This window comes from Varanus komodoensis, unplaced genomic scaffold, assembly GCF_004798865.1.
Source record: "Varanus komodoensis strain SLA01 unplaced genomic scaffold, ASM479886v1 scaffold30, whole genome shotgun sequence".
Lineage (NCBI taxonomy): Eukaryota > Metazoa > Chordata > Lepidosauria > Squamata > Varanidae > Varanus > Varanus komodoensis.
In genome coordinates, this window is record NW_025335762.1 from 7,433,226 (window position 1) to 7,454,519 (window position 21,294).

At 45.9% G+C, this 21,294-nt stretch overlaps 1 protein-coding gene across 2 annotated transcripts; it reads right to left on the reverse strand.

Moving 5' to 3' along the window:
- Positions 1-318: 318 nt before the first annotated feature.
- ERLIN2 (ER lipid raft associated 2) lies at positions 319-20,536 on the reverse strand. Of its 2 annotated transcripts, XM_044437520.1 has the most exons (12): positions 20,426-20,536; positions 17,282-17,403; positions 16,046-16,127; positions 14,320-14,366; positions 12,385-12,446; positions 9,997-10,122; positions 8,291-8,364; positions 7,438-7,496; positions 6,220-6,311; positions 5,157-5,246; positions 1,747-1,826; positions 319-1,181 (listed from the first exon to the last, which is right to left on the reverse strand). In XM_044437520.1, the coding sequence occupies exons 1-12, from the start codon at positions 20,492-20,494 to the stop codon at positions 993-995; spliced, it is 1,092 nt and encodes a 363-aa protein (XP_044293455.1). In that variant the 5' UTR covers positions 20,495-20,536; the 3' UTR covers positions 319-992. The 2 variants fall into 2 exon arrangements, with proteins under 2 accessions (XP_044293455.1, XP_044293456.1); XM_044437521.1 differs by lacking the exon at positions 9,997-10,122.
- Positions 20,537-21,294: the final 758 nt, after the last annotated feature.

Here is a 21,294-nt window from a genome sequence, read left to right on the forward strand (position 1 = left end):
GGTTGCTGCACTCAGCTTGGTAGAGCACCAGGTGTGCAGGCCCGCACAATCAACTTTTGCTTTGCTGCTTCCAATGATGTGCAATGAAAAGCAGCCTTTGCAGGTGGCAGTGGCCCCAATGCGGGAGAAATGCCTGAAAAAGGAAACTTCTCTTTCTGGGACAGCTGCATTTGGAGTTGCTATGATGGTAGGTGGGAAAGCATTTGATGGTGGCACTGCTACTGTCCCTATAAGCATTGCAGAGGAGGAAAGGGGGCACTGAGGTTGGGAAGTGCTCTGTCAACACATCCTGAAATAAGTACCATTTAGACAAATGCCTTTAGTGTGTTGATATTTAATGTTCTAGGTCACCATGCCAAGTTTGGAATTTGTAGTGTGGGTGATTTTTTAAAAAAAATATTCAAACATAGCACCTTTTTGGAGGGGATATGACAGGGTCCGCATTATGCGACAGGTAAAATCCAACTACTGGAGCGCATGCTCAGGAATCCAGACAATTCAGGATCCACATATGGAGTTTTATCCAGAGAATACGCATATCATCCAAGATAGGCTACATTAAGACAACTCTGATGTCTTCATTTGCTGGATAGCGTGCTTATTGCTTGCCTGTTGGACTTCACCTGCGACCTGTGTATGGTTTCAAAGGCTTTTGCTCCAGTTGCTGCAAAAAATCCAATGAAACAGAATGTGTGTGTTTGATAGAAGCAGCTGCAGGTCCAATGGTGAGAATGTGGCAGCCTCTCTGGCATGATTCCTTGTTGCTTTCTTCTTCTGCAGAGGGCAAACTTAACAGTGTATCTGACTGCTGAGAAATAAGAGGTCAAGAAGCTGAACCATCATGTGCTTCTAGTCTGTCTTTTCAGCACAAAGGGCCTGGGCTCTTCTCCAGCATCCAAGAAGAGGGAGAAATCACACTGAGGAGAGCAGGGCTAGGCATTCGTTCCATCTGAGCCAAGATCATCAACCTGCCCCTCTGGCCTGCATCCAGTTCACACATCCTCCCCTGTTCCTAGCCAGTTTTCATCTCTTAGCTCCTCCGCGGCTCCTTCTGAGGGCTTAGTGGGATTCCCAGCATGGTCCATGAACATGTTGGGGATATCTTTGCCGAAATAGATCTTGCTGTTGGAGGCAATGGCTTTGTACTTCATCAGCTGCAAGAATTCTGGAGTCAGCTTTAGCTGAAGGAAGAGAAAGCAGGTCAGGAGCACAGTATGAGGAGGAGAGCGAAAGGTCTCTATCTCATCCCGACAGCTCACAAAAAACTAAAAATGCCACCAAAAATATTAAAAGCAAGTTGCTTTTGTTTCACTAATGGAGGGCTGTGAAACAAGATGCTGGAAGGGCAACAGATTTAAAGCTTCTCACCAGCTGCGGCAGTCCTTAAAGGCACAGCTAGCTCAGGGAAGTGACCCCATCTGCCAGGAAATGAGTTGCCAAGCTGCAACTGTCATCATAGTCAGGCAGGGGGTCAGGCACCTGTTTCAACCCAAAGGCCACATTTTCTTTCAAAGAAGCTCCCAGGGTCCTGTTCCGGATGGGACAAGATGGGAGGTACAAAAATACCAGCGACACCAGCCTATTCACAGTTAAAGGCCTTCCTACCAGCAGCTAGGTCTCAGAAGAGCTTCAGTCTTTTGGAAAGGGGTTGATTTTCTCTTTTACAACAGCAGGGAACCTTTATCAAGCAGGAATGGTTTGGGGTTCCATGCCAGAGCAAGCGGCAACACAGGTAGCGCTCCTTACCTTGTTGGCTTCTGCAACCTTCAAGGCAGTATAACATTCGGCATCTGCTTTTGCCTTCTCCCTGGCAAGGAATGCAGCGTCTGCAGAAAAAGGAGACGTCCAAGCCCAGGAGAACTACAAGAGGCCTTGGAAGAAGGCCACACGGGAGGCACATCTTCCAAAACTGGCACACATATTTGCCAATATCCACTCATATTGCACCCTCCTACTCATGGTCAAAATTTTGACGGACTAGATCAGAAAAGGGGAGACAATGCAACTGTGGCCATAGTCAGAGAAGGCCACTATGGCAAGGGAGCAAAGCTGAAAATAATCCTGGTGCCACTAGAATCTCGTTCTAGCGCCATTCAATTTAGCATTAATAATGCAAACAGAGCCTGACTATTCAGAAAAAAAAATCCCAACCAACACCTTCCATATGAGTTATACTACAGCTCCCATTATCCTGAGCCAGCATGGGCATAAGTATGTTTTGTTTTTGAGGAGACAATTTAGATATTTCAGGCTGAGGGTCATGGACCCAGATCGTGAACCCAATTCAAAGGACTTGAGGGGATGCAGATTGTTGGATCCAACCTGGGGAAATGCAGATTCAAATCTCACAAATTGGGGTTTGGACTGAAAACAGTGCAGGGCTACAGCCTGTAGCCAAGCTGAACGTATCCACTAACAAGCTGAGAGCATTTAGTGCTACCAGCTCCGTCTTCTCCAATCTCTAGCACCCTCCATTTCCTTTCTGATGTCTCACCGAGACATTTCCATTCCCAAAAAGCAGAGCCTGATGTATTCCGTTATGAAATCCCGACTACAAATGCAACAGTCTAGGGACTTCAGCTAGTGCAGAATACAACCACCTGAGTGTTGGTGGGGGTGAGGCAGTCAGATCCTAAGACCCCAACTGAACTAGTTGCTAGTTTGTTTCTGACATCACTTTAAAGTGCTAGCTTTGACTTTTGATGTCTTAAATTACGCAAGTACATGGGAGAGGATTACTTGAAGGACTGCTGTCTTCCTCTTCAGTGAGATCAGAGACAGAAGCCCTTTTCACTTGCTTGCTTTGGAAGGAGTTAGGTGGGAAAATACATAAGGTTTTTTTCAGTGACCCACATCTGCCTGGGGAGATGTCAGGCCCCATCAATGCACTGAATGTTTTAGGAAGGCCCTGAAATTCTACCTGATCACCCTGGCCCTCCCCAGATTATGTTTTACTGGACTGCCCTGCTTTGTAGCTGCAATTATGCCATATGTTTTAAGTAAAGTGTCATTGTTGGGACACAAGATGGCATCGTGGGTTAAACCGCTGAGCCACTGAACTTGCCAGTCAGAAAGCCGGCACTTCGCATCTGCAGTGGGATGAGCTCTCAATGCCTTTTCCCAGCTCCTGCCTGCCTAGCAGTTTGAAGTGTGTAAAAGTGCAAGTAGACAAATAGGTGCCCACTTCCGTAGGGAGCTAGCAACCTATGTGGAAGTAAGAACAGCTGGCAATGGACCTGCAGTGACGGCAGCGACGGCAGCAGCAGAGAGAGCCTGGAAGATGCGGACACTCCCACAGATTAATGCTAGCTGCTTCGTGTGAGCTAGTTCGCCCTGCTCCCGCCCCCGGGTACAACATGGGTAGTGCATAAGTGTGACTGAAAAGTTAGCAATCTTAGGCAGCCAAACTACTCTGTACTAGCAGTGTACACTTCCTGCCTAAACTGCACTAACACCATACTAAATAAGTAAATAAATTGCCGGTGGTTTATGTTTGCTACTTTATCATTTTATCAGGTTTTTATTATATGAATTTTAAAATTCTAAGCTACTTTCTGCCCTGAAAGATTGTTATTTATTTAAGATATTTCTAGGCGATTTAATGGCAGTGCCAAACTACATTTGTTGTTGTTGAGGCCATTGGTAAAGAAAGAGGCTCTGGTTTACAAAGCAAGTGTTAGAATCCCCCCCACACCCTTTTTTGGTTGGAGCCCCGGGGGAAATGAAGGAACCTGCCCCCTTTCCTGCAGAGTCTGTCCTTGTGTTGCAAAAGACAGATCAATCTATTAGCTGGTCATTTCTGCTCACATGCCAGGAGAGCAGCTGCAAGTAACCCCAACGGCTGAGAGTGCATGAGCTTCAAAGAGTGTGTTGCAATCCTCTTGTTGGAGCAGCTGGACGCATTTGGGACAAAGCCAAGAATTCTCTTGCCTCGGGTGTGGCTGGGCCTCCCAAATCCTAAGGGGCTCCTTCAAGAGCCTGGCACTTGGCAACGGGCCTTGATGAAAAGAAAAACCACCAGAGCGCTGCTGGAGATGGCCTAATGAGAGACTGCTGATCTGTAAACCACTAATTGGCTCCTCAGCCAGATGATGTGGAGCTTGACAGGACCCTTAATGAACATAACGGAACTGAGGGGCAGACTGCTCAGAGACAGCCTGGCAGGCCTTTTCCTAGACCCAGGAATTTGCCCAACAATGGGAATGACAAAGAGGAGGGGACATTTCCAGGCTGCCTGTGGCCTTTTTATTTCCCACCCCTAGTCTACCTTGACCGGTCAAGGCAGACTAGGGGTGGGAAATAAAAGGGCTACAGGCAGCCTGCCCCACTGCAGCTTTTTTCTCTGCCACCATGGAAGGGGTGAAATGCTCAATCCCTGGAAATTGCCCACCTCTGGTACAGACAGCACCAAGCCAGTTAGAACAATGGCTTAGCTTGCAGCTCGCTATGGTTCAGTTTTTTTCACCATAGGGACTAATTCTATCTAACCGACCTCACAGGACTGCCCTGAGAATAAAGCAGAGGGGGGAGAGGATTATATAAGCCACCTTGGGTTTCTTGCAGGAAAAAAGGGCAGGATAGAAGAACAATTACTTAAATACATGCAAGGCCTCCTGCAAGGGAAACACAGACTCGGCCATAAAGCATCATTATTTCTATGTGCAGCTATTCAGAAATGATGCCAAAGTGCAGGTACTCCGAACGGAAATACTCTTGTTGGCAGTGAAATGAAAACATATGGAAACACAAAACTTGACCAAGGGACCTGAAACACTTAGCATATTTCTTCAAGCTTACAAAATTCTGGCTGTAGAAAGAGCTTCATGTAAGAAAAATACTTGAGAGCAGCTTGCTAGTTGAACAGGAAAGGAACCCTAAGGCTACTAAGACAGGTAGCATGGGGAGAAGGAACCCATTTGCAAGATGCTGCTACTGCTGCTCCAAAAGCAATTTTCAGGCAGACACTGCTTATATTATTAAAGAGGCAAGCAGACATCCTGCACCCAGGGTTCACTTGCTTTTGTGTGTAGATGAGATCTGGCTCAACTATCTTTCAAGTTTTTTCATCCAGGAAAAAGGAAAGTCTCTCCAAGGCCAATCTGAATCCTGGGATGATTTGTCCTTTGAACTCCTTGGACAAGCAGGTTGTCGCTCACCTTCAATCTCAGAAATTCTCTTCTCAGTCTCTTTCTCCATCACCTTCTGTCCATAAGTTATCTCAGCCACCTGGGCAATCTTCTCAGCCTCTGCAGCGAAACACAAAGTTTAAAAAACTGACCCAGTCCAATGCTGACAGAAGCCAGCAACCTGCCAAAATCATCCATCCTTTCCACGTGGGTACTTTGCCCCACAAAAGTCCTTGGAAACATTTACTCACCTTGCCTGACATTCTTACACAAACAACTAGGATACAAGTAAGGATGTGCAAAGCAGCAAAATTCAAGTTTGTGGAGAGTCTCCAAATTCTACCTCAGAGTCTGTATCAGATTATGAGCTTTGCTGTTTCCCTTGTACATGAAAATTTGCATTTTAATGTGCATTTCCCAAATGTACACATTTTCCTCCAGTGATTACAGGGTGTCTATGTGCATTTTTCAAACTTACACACTTCGTGTGCACTCTTCAAATGTACCTTTCCCCCCAGTCTTTTTCTTTCATCTTTTACAAAGTTAGAAATCGAGGCACTTGGAGTATTCAGTTCCAGAAATATAAACTGGGTAAAGTTCTGGCCAAAAATGACCTGAAATAAAAAAATCTCATACCTCTCTACAACAGCCTATTTGGGAAATCCCTTCACTCTTTGCAAAGCAAATGCATATTTCAAGTTATCATACTTCTTCCTGACCGTGGCTAACCCAATCACCATCAGTCCATTCACTGCCCTTATCTCACAAGCAGTGTGACCATCTTAAACCCATTCTCCACTTTGAGCTCACACTGTGCAGACATGGGAGGATGGCTGCAACCTAGAATCCACTTGTTTTAATCCCCTTCCCCTGCTTCGAGTTGTGCATCATGCACATTTCCTAAGGCAAGTCTTTTTGGCTGCTTCTTTCTCCTCTGGCCACTTGTCAATACGGAACTCTGTCTCAGGTGGCTTGTGAGACTGCATTCTACCTGGGTGGGAGAGCATCATTTCTCATGTCCTGCACAACCCTTCTTACATGTTACTCTTGGCTTTAAAACATTCACACTTGGGAGCAAGAGCTGTACACAGACCAATGAGAGCCTTCTTCCGCTCTGTCTCGGCTTCCTTCTCCACCACCTTTTGCTTCTGAGCTGCAATCAACAGCTTTGTCTTCTCACTTTCCCTAAAGGGGCCAAATGAAGCAGATGGATAAAACAGTGACACAGAGGATCAAGTTCCTAAGACGAAAGATGCTCCATCAGGCAGAATAGCAGAGATCAGGACTGGAGAACCCGTGGTAGTGCAGATGTTTTGACCTACAATTTTCATCACCTCTTGGCATTGCTGCCTAAGGCTTATGAGAGTCATAGCCTGAAACAACCTTACCACTGCCGCAGAACAGGAGCCTGCAATTAGGCAATATCTGGAGGAACAGAAGTTCTGCAACCCTGCTTTCATGTTCTACTTTCAGCAGCCAGCCCTTCCCTCCGTTTGTAAGCCAACAGCTTGTTGACACAACAAGCCAAGAACACTGTGCTATACAATGCTGAGCACAGGGGGAACTTTCTGATGTCATAAGGGCCAATTCTGGTGAAACACTGTGCATGGAATGTCAAATATTTATTTAATTTAATTTCTATACTGCCCGGTAGTCGACACTCTCTGGGTGGTTCATAAAGCCCATTGAAAATGACAATAAAAGATACAATGTATCAAAACATGAAAACATCACTAATAGTTGACAATACAAAATTTAAAACAAAAATTTAAACACTATCAAATAAGATTTTAAAAAATCATCAGACCTGTTGAAGCAGGTCAGATCACTGGTCTTGTGAAGCACCCAGAGAGCTTTGTTTACTGGTCGGGACAGAAAACTAGTGAATGGTGTTTTGAGTAAATGGGGGTGGCTTGCCAGGGTCTCAGGCGGAAAGAGCTTTTCCCCAGCCCTGCTCTTTGTTAATCAAAGAGGCTGGAACTGCACTTGGGACGTCCCGCAGGAACAACACGTGCCCTGTCCTCAGGGAGAAGACTGCTTCCCACTACTAGGAGAGCAGCATTTGTGAAAATAACACTTGCAACTCTGAAATGGGACTGCACACAGGATGGGAATAGAATGTTATGCCGTGACTCAAGGACTAAGCATAATGGCTAGAACCTATTCCAGAAGCAGCAATTTTCTGTATTGGAAGGAGGCTGGACTAGTTGACCTTCGAGATTCCTTCCAGTTCTGATTCAAGAGAAAGAGAGAGACAAACAAGCACATCACCACACTTGAAAAAAGGGAGCAAAAATTCTAGTATACTTACATGAGTTCATAGTTCCTCCGAATTGCTTCAGGGATGTTTGGCTTTGTGACTCTGACTGCCTGGACAAACAGAACATGCAGATAATGTGGGAAGGTATCTACGAAGCCATACATACTCAAACACAATCCAAACATAATACTGATATCTAAGGGCTGAACTTCGTGCCAAGTCCATGGAAGCACCACACAATGCAGTATCCTGGGAGAGAGGTCCTCTGTCCTCACTCCACAGACAAGCAACCACTGAGGTTGAGCAAGTCCAAAGCATCAGACATCTGTTGGGAGAAGAGGGTGACCATATATGAGAAAGCTGATTTGGAGTGGGCACTACAGGGCACCAAACACCTTGCAATACGCTCTTCCTGTGCCTGTGGAAGTAGATGAAAGAAGGTGCAAATGTAAGACACTCAGATGGTTTATCCCTGACCATTCTTCATTCAAACAATGCGCTTGGGGTGGAAATGGGGAGAAAGTTCAGAATTCAGATTTTACAACAAGCAGCCAAAATATCTAGCCAAGTAGAAGAGGAAGTGTGCTGTCTGGCTGTGGTTTTGGAGCTTTGGGTTCAGGTCCCCACTCAGCCAGGAACCCATCCCTCTGGGTGACTTTGGGCCAGTCACTGCCTCTTACCTAACCTACTTCATGGAGTTTTTGTGAGGATCAAACAGAGGAGGAGGACCACCATGTGAGGTGCTCCTCGCAAGAGGGAAAAAGGCGGCATATAGATGTAACAGTACAAAAAAAATCTGCAGAGAAATTAGGGCAATATTGACCCGACTCCCACCTTTCCAACCCCTGGTCCATTCTGGACCAGAGCCTGATTTGAGGCACGTTCCCTCTACATTCTTGGTTACCTGTATGATGAGTCCAGGTGCCATGCTTGTCAAATCTTGCTGGAGAGCTAGTTTCAGGTTCTCATCAATTTGATCTAGCAGAGGCATGAAACCAGAAGCTTCAGAATTTCAAAGGAAAACCCAGGCTGGAGCAGGTTAGTCATGTTGGATGAGGTCTTGTGTGACTCAAAAGGAAGAGGCTTTTCACGAATGTGTGTATCATAGAAGGGTGAGCACAGGAGACCGTTGCAAAGGTCTGGCCAGGACCCCACTAACTGGGACCTACCACCACTTTACTTACAGCTTTGTACGGCCGAAAGCAATAAGGGGAGGGATGATCAAACTCCAAGACGGAGGTCCTAGGGGAGGAGCTACAGGCCAAGGACCAAACACTTGCTTGGCATGCAGAAGCATTAAATAAACTAAAATAACATCCAAATGTACAACTAGCGAAATAAACAATCCAATATAAAACAGAGAAGCACATAGACATGTGCCACTGCTACTAACTATACCAAGAATATGAACATCCTATCCCAAAAAGTAGAGATCGCAATGTGAAAAGGCTCACAGAGAATCAAATCTGGAACTAAATGTGTTCGTTTGGTGCTGTGTGTTGCTTGAGCAGACCAGCATCCATTTTCTTCTTGATCAATGCATGATGACCATGTACATTCAAATGTATCCATATTTAGGTGGTCTTTTCAATGTTTAACTTGCTGGGGCAAATTCTTTATTAGAGCCAAATGGCACACTTTCCCACACCAATCATGCAAATCAAGTATTTCCTCACCTCTCCAGTTTTGGGCAAAAGCTTATCTAAGAGACATCAATAAAGAGGAAATAACGCTTTTTGCAAATATTCATTTAGTTAAATGAAGTCATGTGTAACCAGGGTTGAGATTAAGTGACTGATGAGTGATTTTGTTAATTTCATTTTCAATCACTCCCCAGAAACACTGAGCAAATGGGCTAGCCACCAATAATGGAAGTACATGCTCAGCACCCCTGCAATGTAATGAAGATTAACTTTTAGCTACCTGCAAGTTTCACTGCAGCGAGAAATCCTCACTGTTTCCAGTTTAGAAAGAGCCATGAGGTAGGGAATGGGGAAAACCATTCTCTGCTTGAGGCCATGGACAGCTGCTGCTAGTCAGAGGCAGCAATGCCAGGTTAGATAGTGCACTGGGAATAAAAAACTTCCCATGTTCCTTTATGGTTCAACTTGACAAGGACTCAGAGGGTTCAGACGCTCAACCCTGGCTGATTAGCTTCATCTACTCATGCCTTTCTTTAATGAAACTACTAAGGCAGAGGGACCCTCTTGTCCTTTCCATCCAAGTGGTGCAATTCTTAAGAACAATGATGGACGGACACAGAAAGTGGAGAAAATTAGTGGATACTATACTGCATTGTTAGGGGGCAAGTTTAAAAGAGTCGAAGACTTCTGTATCACACCACATACTTTAACACTCCCCAGTCAGGTATACTTCAGATGTGATGGTGGACGTCTGCTGCTTTAACTGGTCATTATATAAAGACACAATGCTCAATGCATTTGAGCTCAAATTATGGGAAAAGATGCAGCGGACCCTCAACCCAACCCCTGGGCGCTCCCCATATTTAGTCTAATCCTTGGCTCTCCAGACCCTTCTGGCAGTGCCAGCCTCCTCTAAGTTAGTCGCTGAACACATGTCATGCTAGACATAAAGAGTCAAAGCGCTCACCAAACAACTCAATATAGACTTCCTGGAGTGTGTGGACGCTGCAGAACTGGTTGAGCTCATGGTGTATCTTATTGAAGATGAGGGCCTTGTCGTAGTCAGCCGTGTAGTTCTTCACTATATCATAGACTATCAAGGAGAGAAGGTGTTGCTAGGAAGCTCAGGCTTCACAGCTGCAGGGGCAGCAGACTGGAGCCAGGAGGTATTACTGTAGTATTTATTATGTGTTAACACTTTTATATACTGTCCGCATTAGCCAACTGGCTCTCTGCACATTTACAATAAAAGCTAAAAGAAAAAACCAACATGATAAACAATACAGCATAATATACGAGGTGTGTCCAGAAAGCAATGAGAACGAAGTCCCTACACTCAAGAAGGGCTCTGTGAAGGTAGAAGCTGGCCAAGGTCACTTGGGGTGGGGGGCCAGGTGTATGTGCGAACACCGATCAGTTGCTTTCCAGTCCTGCCAGAGTCGAGACATTCCCTTTTGTGATGCCCTGTTCAAGTGCCTCATATTAAGAGAAATGGAAGAGTGTTTGGAACAGTGGTACGTGATTAAATTGTGTGAAATTGGGTAAAAGTGCATCAGAAACTTTGGAAATGGTGAGGAAAGCTTATGGAGGAGCTGCGCTGTCATCTGCACAAGTGTACCAATGGCACAAGCTGAGATTGGCTCAACCTGGATCCTTCATCACAGCAATGCACTGAGTCGCAGTGCTTTGGCTGCCGGAGTTTTCGGCTGAAAATCAGATCATGGTGCTTCCCCATCTACCCTACAGCCCTGCAACTTTTCCATGCTCCCAAATACGAAGAATGGTTTGAAAGGACACCATTTTGGTAGTGTGGATAACGTCCAGAGAGCCACTATGCAGGCTCTGAACGCCGTCCCACTGGAAGACCTACAGGGATGCGATGAAGAATGGAAAAATCACTGGGAGCATTGTGTACACTCACAAGGTGCATACTTTGAAGGAGACGATGTTCAATTGTAAAAAAAATTCAGTAAGAGAATTTTAAAAATATCATTCTCATTACTTTCTGGACACACCTCGTATATAAATGTGATATGAGTTGTAATGTACCAATCCCATATCCAATACAAATACAAAGATAAATAACCCACAAGCCACTCAATGATAGTTTAAATAAAGTACAGTATAAAGTAGCATAATTAAAAACCAATTAAAATAAATATAAAATAAAAAGGGTTTAGCCTGGTGTCAAAAGGCATAAAGCGTTGGTGTCAGTTGCACCTCTTGGGGGAGTAGATTCCACAATGGGGCACCACAACCAAAAAGCCCCTTCCCTCGGGGCTGCCTTCCTTACATCTTTCAGAAGTGGCTCCTGGAGGAGAATCTCAGCGGATGATCTTAAGGTCCAGGTAGCCATATATGAGACGCGCTCCTTCGGATATCCAGGCCCTAAACCAGCGATGGCGAACCTACAGCACGTGTGCCCCAGCAGCCATGCCCATATTTGCAAAGATTAGGGGCGCCAGGCAATGTCACTCATTAGCTGCGGCTGGACAAGCTTTCACAAGGCCAGTCAGTGAGCTGCCAGGAATTTGCATGGACTTAGCGGGATTTTAGCGGGATGCAGGTGGCGCAGTGTTTAAACTGCTGTGCTGCTGGGCTGGTTGATCGAAAGGATGCTGGTTTGAGTCTGCACAACCTGTTGTGATTTTAGCAGAAGGCAGGAAAGGTAGGAAATACACTCAGGTAGGAAATACACTCAGATGCCTTTTTCAGGGCCGGCCAAAAGCTGGTGGTCAGTGGAAAGTTGCCCCCTAGAGCTGGCGGTCAGCAAATTCAGGTTTTATTGCAGTGTTGGCACTTTGTGATAAATAAGTGAGTTCTGAATTGCAGTTTGGGCACTCGGTCTCTCAAAGGTTTGTCATCACTGCCCTAAACCATCTATGGCTTCACAGATCAATATGAGCACCTTAAAGTGGGCCTGGACTTCAACTGGTATCCAATTTAAGTGGTATGATCTTGCCTGTGAGTCTTTGTTAGCAGGCAAGCTGCCCTCTTCTGAACCAACTGAAGTCCCCATGCTATTTTCAAGGGAAGCCCCACATAAAGCATGTTACAGTAGTTCAAATGTGAGGTTACCAGGGCGTGGATTGCTGGTGTTAGGTTCTACCCACCCAGTTAGAGATGTAGTTGATATATCAGCCCAAGTATGTGTAATGGAGTCAATGACTAGGAGGCAATGGAAAATGACTCCAGAGCCTGGCAGTCAATCCTACGCCATTTTCTTAGAACAGAACATCCAAGTCTACTGCTCTTTACCCAGGCTGTCATTGCATCACCCTACTGTTGCAACTGACGCCCCAAATATCATCGCACATTCTTTCATTCCTGAGTCCAGTAGTGGCAGTAAACTCACCTGCACTTTGGATCAGGAAATTCACCACCTCAATCCTGTCGAAATAGATCATCACTCCCCCACTGTGGAAAGAAAAGAGTAAAGGCAGTGAGCATTAGACAAGACACCATGTCTGAGAGCCAGCTGGGAACTGGGTCCATCATCAAAACCCTGCTGATGGGAGGCCCCAGAGTGGGACAGGGCTGCAGGAGCAGGTCTGGCCCGTCTGCAGCACAGCAACGGCTGTGCAGGATGGCCCTTTTCAGCTGCAGCACCAGAACAGCCGGAAGCTCTCCTGCGAGAGGTGGTGTGGTTCCAGCCGTCTCAGTCTTCCACTGTGCAGCAAACATTTCCACCCATTTTTCTTGTGAAATTCACCAAAACACAACCAAATCTAAACACAAACCTGAAAGTAATGATTGCCTGGATGTAAATATCCAGATAAAAGCACAAATCCAGGTGAAATGACTGAACATGAGCCTCAGCAAAGGTAGACCAAACAACTGTATGTCCATTCAAGAGTGGTCTCTGTGCCACCTGCTTAAATACTGAAAGCTTTGATTCTCTGCATTTTAGGAAGTAATTTTATCTTTTCAGTGTTGCCATCTAAAAAAGCTGATACTACAAGAGGGCATACGAAGTCTATTTATGCTGACCATGATTCAACTTGCAAGAGGCAGGTAGATAATTTAAAGGACTGTGTACATCCAGTGTTCCAATAAAATGTTCAAGTCCAAAACACCCAAAGTACCTCATGCTGGGGAAGGCTGCATCTCATTCTCTTTTACAGGGGGGTCTGGAAGCAGAGTCTGTTTGATGCCCTTTCTGTATTGGTTCTTTCTGGGTTACAATTCTGCCCTTGTAGAAGCAGAAATGAGTTCTTACTTTCTTCCTTTGAGTGGGGCTTTAAGGTTCACAGTTTAAGTCACCTTGGATGTCTTTTTCAGATGGAAAAGCAGGGTATAAATGGCTATATAATAACAAAATAGAAATGCTTAACTGTTTCATTTTTCCCTTTGCAAGCTTTCAGAGCACATGCAGAATATTTATATGCCACCTAGTGGCATATGAGGCACTTCACAGCTTCTTCTGAGAAGTGGAATGCGATCAGGTGTTCCCTTCCGATGCAATCAAATTAATCTGTGTTGCACTGCATTGCAATAATTAATAAGTTGGAAGACATTTGCTCCTATATACTGGTCTTGACTGGACAAGAGAGGTTAGGCAATTTCTTAGAGGATTCTATGTAAATCTTACATCTATGTAAGATGTTTCTAGAGTAGGTAATTCCATGCTTTACAGACTTCACTGTGAATAAGCAGAATTTGCAGCCTGTTGCAGGATTCCTTATCTCAAAAAAACTACCCATTTTTCTAGTCCTTATGGAGCCAAAGCATGTGAGCAGAAAGTGGATGAGCAGAACTTGCAAACCGGGTTAAAGCGCCATTTGGAATTGTCTGAGGCTCCCTCACATTTAAGGCAAAGAAAATACAAGCCAGCAAAAAAAGTTCCATTATTCTGGTTTTTAGTCAAAACTACAGTGTTTGACTTCTGAGTTGAGAACACTGAGTTCTGAAGGCAGGTCAAACTTGTCATCAGATTGTTTGGATTGTTTGTTTCAGCTTGTTGGTTCCAAGGTCAGCTTCAAATATGTACTTTCGTACTTGGTTCTTGCTCTCATTGCCCCACCCTTTAGGCAAAGCAGCCTATAACAACGTAATTATTTAATTTCCCACCCCACTACTGCCAACAATGCTTCTGTGCACGGTATCTGTGGGGATGCTTTTCAGTCTCAAGTTCTGTGGAAGCATCAGCACTATCCTAATGTGTTTGTGTATACCTCTCTGTGATGTAGACAAACCACACAGAAATCAGGAAAAGTCCAGTATTGCACACACGCTTGCAAATTGTGGGAAGGCTTAGAGCAAAAAGGTGGCCCATACAGTCCCAGCTCACCTTGTACCACATGGAACATTTTTTACTTCATCTGTTTGTAACGTTGTCTAGAAAAGAGAAAGCGAACAAAATGTTAGCTTCTGCCACAATGAGCAGTGTTTCTGCAATATGTAATGGCAAATACTCAGTTCCTCCCGTCAGTCACCGTTCAGCTCAGTCTGGTTAATCAATAGTACCCAGTCCGTTTTTCTGACATTTATCAGAGTTGGAGATCTACCCCAATACCTATCTGTCCTAAGATTGCTCAACTAAAACACAAGGGAAACTGGTTCAGCATGCTTTCCAGGTGCCAAATCCAGGAGATAAGCTCTCTAGTCATCTTACAAAAGAAACAGAAGGCTTGAGCCTGTTTCAGATAAGAACAGACAAAGGGCATGGGGTGACAAATCGAGAACAGAAAGGGTCTACTGCATTCTGGGAGCTGCAGTGTCAATACAGGAATCCAAGAAGCGACTTATATGGCGTTCATCTAGCCTCATATGGTTGATACTCCGACAAAACTCATCTCACCTTCAAGGGCTGAGTATGGGTTGTCGCTGCAATGTATGTTACCATATTGTCAGTCTGATGTTGGGTTGTAAATCATGGTTTATTGCCGCAGGTAGATTCAGACAACATAATAATCCCTATTTAAATTCAGTGACAAGCCTCACTCAGCCCATATTCAGACCTTGAGTATGGGTCTCAACGCAGGCATTGACGAGGAAAGTATCTCCCAAGGTCTCAAGAAGAATTTTTCCAACTCTGCCTAGAGATGCCAGGGAGTGAACTGGGGCTGTTCTGCGAATAAAGCATGCACCCCACCACTGAACCAGAGCCTCTCTTGCCTTCATGCACAACTGAGGAACATTTACACTGGAGTAATACCAGAGTGAAACCCATGTGAGCATGTAGGTGGCACTAAGAAATCATACTCCTTATGATTACAGAGAAAATCAAAGACAAACTGCACTTTTTCACATCCTCTTTTCCAGAGCCTGGCCGCCTTGAACTGTTCGATGGAACAGTATTATCTGGTGAGCCATTTCAAAGATTCACAGAATAGTAGAGTTGGGTCAAGGAGGCCACTGGGTCTAACGCCCTGCTGCTGCAGGTCCCCAGTTTACACCATCCCTCTCAGATGACTGCCCAGTGTGTGTGAAGTTTCTTCTCAGGCTGATCAAGATCAAGCTTCCTCAAGCTTGTAATGGTGTGGCAAGAAGCACTCACTATGCTCTGTGGGTTCACTGCCCACAAGCTGGCTCACCGCACAGTTAACCAGCACTACATGATGCAATTTAGAGCACCTTCCATTGGGCAGAAGTCAGGTATAAATCATCCCAAGCTGAAATGGAGTAAAGACTATCTAACTTATTTTTCAGGTTCGATAACGGTCATTTAAGCTTTCGGGTGTGATCTTTGAGATCCATTCAAGTTTTTCACAGGGCAGAGGGAGTGCAGAGGTGAGTTTTGCCTCCATACTCCTTTTGCCCCACATAGGATGTCCATAGTGCTCTAATTCGGAAGTCCAGGGACACCTGAACTGCATTGTGCCCTAAGGCAACTGAACTACATATGCAAATTCTAAACCATTTGAAATCAGAAGTGGAGATTTTCCAGGTGCAGAATCTGAACTTGCAGGAGATAGAATAGCACTGTTTAATGCAGCACATTAGATTGTTGGGCAACACTAGAAGGAACGCTGTGTGCTACACTCCTGCAAGAAAGTCACAGAAATAAGCAGTACCTGCACTGATTTGTAAGAAGTTATGAAGGGGAGCATAAGGTGGAAGCCAGGCCCACTGGTGCTTGTCAACAGCGCTCCTCCCCTGCAGGGGAAAAAAGAATAGGAGGAAGGAATACATTTAGGCATTACTGCAATTCTTTGCCCATGATAATGGGAGACACTTTAGAAATGTCCATCTAGCACTTCCAGATTGCCTAAGGGCTGGTATCATAGCAGCCTTCTCTTCCTCATTATCTAAAATCAGGATGGGGGAAAACTGATGCTGGTCTTCCAGATGTTGTTGGACTAACACTCTGTAGCCAAACATCTAGGCAGTAACATGTGTCCCACCTTAAACTCAATGCAGGATAGTTGGAAAACTATTTATGCTATTTGGATGTCATCTCACAAAGTTCTTAGGGACACTTATATATAAAACTACTGAAATACAAAGTAACACATATCATATCATCAAAAGCAACATAACCACAGTAAACAAATAAAAGTCACACTACCACAATTTTAAAAAAATAAATAAAACAGAGCCACAAACCATGCAAGCTACTTAAAAGGCCTGATTGAAAAGTACCGATGCACACTGAGAACAGCACCATCAGACCTCTCTAAGAAGGCTGTTCCATAAGCAAGCCGTCGCCGCCACCAAACATATTTTTTCCCTACTGGTTACCCACTTTGTTTCATTTGGAGGGATCCCTCAGAGCAGATTCCCTCAAGATCCTAAAGCCGGTAATTACGCAAGTGCAGCTGACAAACTACACCATCCCGTATCATGTTAGAATTTTGACCCTGCCATTCTCATTCTGAAGTTATCATCTTCCATCACAGCATGTACCTACATCAGCTGGAGGGAGCACTCAAGGGATCTCAGTGAGATTTCAGCTATAACAGCCACTGTTCATGCCTCTGCAACATGAAGGCTGGACTACCGTAACACATCATTCCCTGCTGTAACCAGAAAACTGGTCACAGCCCGCCTCCTGAACCCTCTAGTGGCTGTACAAGCCCCCCACTGACTTTCTAGCATAATTTAATCTAATTAATCGATCAAACAAGATCTAAACAGGGATGCACAGTCTCTTTGGTCTATGAGTCACATGCAGTGCTGGCCCAGGGGCTGCATACATCCATGAAAGCACACAAGCAAACACCAACAACGTCCATGAAAAGCGTGATCTGGAGGGCTGTCAAAATGGAGCCACACCCATGCAAAAAGCAGCATTCCTTCCAAAGGCATACCTGTAATAGACACCAATGTGCCCTTCTTCAATCTTGTGTATTGCAGAAAAAAGAGCAGCTGCTACCAGGCTGGCAGCTAGAGCTGCTATGGCACCCAGCTGAGTCATCCCTGAGAGTGTAGCCTAGGAGAAAGGGAGAAAGGGGGAAATCAGTATCACCACAGAGATAAGAGAACAATTACTTACGGTGCATTCTGGAGTTCTGTGTGACACTGGGCTCATTCTTCTACAATACTGAGGAAAGGCTGTCCTGAAGATATAGAGTGGTATTAGACACTAAGAATTCCTTTGCTTTGGCCAGGTGCAGAATTTTTCCTACCAGACAGACAGGTGCCCTCTGGAAGCTCACAGTGAATAAAACCATGTTTACCCCCAACACTTTGTGTTCAAGAACTATATTGCCTTGGGACACTGAAGTTCTGTTTCACTGCACAGCTAATAGGTGCTTATTGCTCTGTTCCCATTAAGGGATTCTCTAATTCCCAATTTCAAATGCATTATCCCGAGAATCTAAACTGCTTTTTAAATATGTATTTTAAGTCAGGCTTCCAGTTGTCATAGATGCAGAAATCAGTTTAGCAACGTGCGAGCAGCACCTGATGAAACCTCACAAGCTACAAAGTAGATAAACAGATTTCTGATGATCATTGGGTTAGGTTACAGCAGCTTCCCCTAACCTGGGGCAACCCTGCTAGACTCTAGTGCTCATGATCCCCAGCCAGCATGGTCATGATGGTGGAGTTGTAAAACAATTTGCTTGGAAGGAACCAAGCTGGGGAAGATAGCTTTAGAACAAAGCTCTTTTGCCTCCTGCCCAAAGATTAGCAAAAGCAGGATTAATTATGCAAAACAGATATGTGCAAATTTGTATACTCTGCCAATTTTATACTTATCAGATTGGATGGAAGCTTAATGAAATGTCTATCACCATTTGATCTTTCTTAGACACTCCCATCCAAGCATCCCAAATTCTGTAATTACAAAATTCGAAGGAATCAAGGAACAAGAAAGATCAAAGAGATGAGAGGTAAAAGTTTCTGGACTGCTTCTTGCAACTTTAGCTATACAGAACCCTAAGCTAAATATTCAAATAGAACACATTCCCCACACACAGAATATTTACCATGGCTTTTCCCAGCCAAAGCCCTAGTGCAGGGGTCCTCAAACTTTTTCAACAGGAGGCCAGTTGAAAGGCAGTGGTGGTGAGGTAGGTGAAGAGGCAGAGGCTTGCTTGCTCGGAGATCTCCAAGCGAGTCCAAAATTATCTCTGAGCGAGCAAGCTGCTGCCTTGCCACACAGTGGCAGGTGTGGAGAGTCCGAAATCTCCGAGGCACGCTGGATAAATGGGCATGGCTGGCTGGATCCGGCCCAGGGGCTGTAGTTTGAGGGCCCATGCCCTAGCGAAATGAGTGGGGATTGCACAGCAGCAGCATGTCTTTGTACAATGAAGCACAATCTGGCTGAACATTAGGGGAAACTTCCTAACAGCGAGTGCTGTTTGGCAGAGGAACAGTCTGACATGGGAAGTGGCAAACTCTCCTTTGCTTGAATATTGAACTAGAGCAATCTGTCAGATATGCAGTTGTCTCATCCTGCACTGGAGACAGCACTGCATTAAATGCCCTCTAAGGTATCTTCCAACAGTGATTAATTTTCAACAGAAGTATACAGTGATTTGTACCATATTTCCATTACTTAATAATAGTACCCAGAATCTGATGTTCTTACCTTAGAAGGGAAGCCTCTGTTCCAAAAGCTAGCCTACTGCATGAGGCTTCGACAGGCAAATACTGATACAAAAGCAGCTCTAGATGACTCAAGTAAAGCAGTCAAGCCACATGCTGTTAGGGAAGGCCATCCAATCTGCCAGGAAGGCCACTTCAGCAAATCCCTGAAAACAAACCTGGGTAACCTGTGGACAGCATAACGCCTCCACAGGTATTCCAGGTTGTGCTTGCAGGTGCCCAAGTCACCCCTTCCTCCATACAGATCATGTAAAAGCACAATTTGACAGGCTGGGGAGAGTGTGACTGTGTGGGAAAGGAGGAGTAGGGAGAAAGTCCTTCTTCAATCTAGCAGAGCAAGTCTTTGTGCATTCCTTTCTTTCAGAGGCCCCTCAGCACACACCAAGAATTGGTGCTTTAAATGCCCCTATCGCCACATGGAGAGATTGGTGGGGAGGATAGTGAATGTATGCCCCTCACTGGGTGTGAGAAAAGTGTAACAGTTTGAGAAGGAACAAAGGAAAGAGTTGTATGTGAGCACACACAGACACAAGACCCTTAATTACTTTCAGGTACAATCTTTAATACATTTAGAAGAAAGAAGTCCTACTACTCCCAGCCAAACATTCATGGTCCAAGTTTCAAAACTCCAGCCAAACACAAAGCTCATTAATTGACAAAGAACTGTCTCACAGGAATACACCCCTTCTTCCCCAAACTAGCCTACATCACAAATTTATCATGCAAGTAAGTGAGGGTATCATCCGATACATTTGTTGCTATCTTCAGGAAGCTTGTTATTCCCCCACCATTTTTAAAGCACTGAATTCTGGGTGTCTAAAAACCTGTGGTTTTAATTTCTTTGGTTTTATTGCGGTTCTCTCACCCTGTCCTTTCAGTTGGATTATTTGTGTAGGGAGACTTTAGCTGAAAAACAGTATCGAAATACAACAAATTAAAGGGCACACCCCATAAATACAGCTCTCTGAGCACCTCTCTTGGAGGAAAGGTAGGTTCAAAACGTAACAAAAGACTAAAAGGCAAAATAAAAGCTCTCAGTCTATGCTCTTGCAGAAAGAGGAACCGAGAGAGAGATGGCTGGAAAGTTGGCCTTGCGGAGCGGGGAGGGTGAAGGAAGAAAATACGCATCAGGGCACAAAGTAACTCGGATATGGCATCGTCGGCGATCTTCTGAGGAAAGCGTGGCAAACAGGAGGAGGCGAGAAAGAAGGCTGGACGTGCTGGTTTGTTGGGGGACACCAGCAACCACAGAACCAAAAGAAAGGCACGAGTAGGCCGGGATAACCCGGGAGAGACAGGCAAAAGTAAAACTCAGAGGGTCCCTATAACAGGGAAAGGAGCAGGCCTTTGCCAGCAGGGAAGGAGCAAAGGCCGCTCCCGCCCAAGCCTCGTGTACTCACCACGGCCGGCCGATCCTCCTGCTCCAGCCGCTGCTGCCGACTTCCGGGTAGTCGCTCCCATGACGCCATCAGCCGTCGTCGCCAGAGAGCGCCCGCTTTCTCTACCTGCCCCGCGGCGCACCACCCACCTGGCCTGTGAGTCCCGCGCTGCCGCCGACAGAGGGCGCAAGAGGGCTGGTGCGGAAGTCGCCGACCCTGCGAGCGGCTCCTTCTGCGCACGCGCAGAGGGGCATTGCTCGGCTTCGGCGTCCCCGCGGGGAGTCTGGCGCCCCGCGCCGGAGTGCGGGGAAGCCCCGCTTGCCGCCGAGGCGCGGTGGAGAAGGCAGTGCACGGCCGGGGAGCCTTCCAGAGGCCGTTGCCCGGCACTCTGGCTGGCTGGCTGGCTGGCTGGCGATCTCGCCTGGGGCTGACGGAGCTGGAGCCCAGCTGCAGCCGAAGAGCCCCGCTCGGAGGAGCACTCGCGCACGCGGCCCCTCTGCGCAAGGCCCATCGCCCTGGCATAGCATGTGGGTAATGGGAACTGCCGTCCAAAGGCACGTGAGAGCCCCAGGTTTGGAAGGGCCGAGGGATGGCCTGATGCAGAGGGGCGTAGGGTTCCTGCACCGATGGTGAGCTCTCTCCCAGCCACAAGCCATTGGAAGTGCAGGGACGCCCAGCTTCTTTCGTGCTTGGCCGCCCGACACAGCCGCTGTGGTGTTGCTGTCAGAGCTGGGCCCTTCAGATGCTCGCCTGCAGCTCCCATCAGCCCTGGCTGCACTAGCTGGGGAGAGAGGTGTTGGAGTACAACCGCATCTGGGGGTTGGGTGGGGGGCGTTTCATGTCCACTGTCCCTGGGCTTAGAGGAACTGCATCCCTGGGCGGCCTTGGAG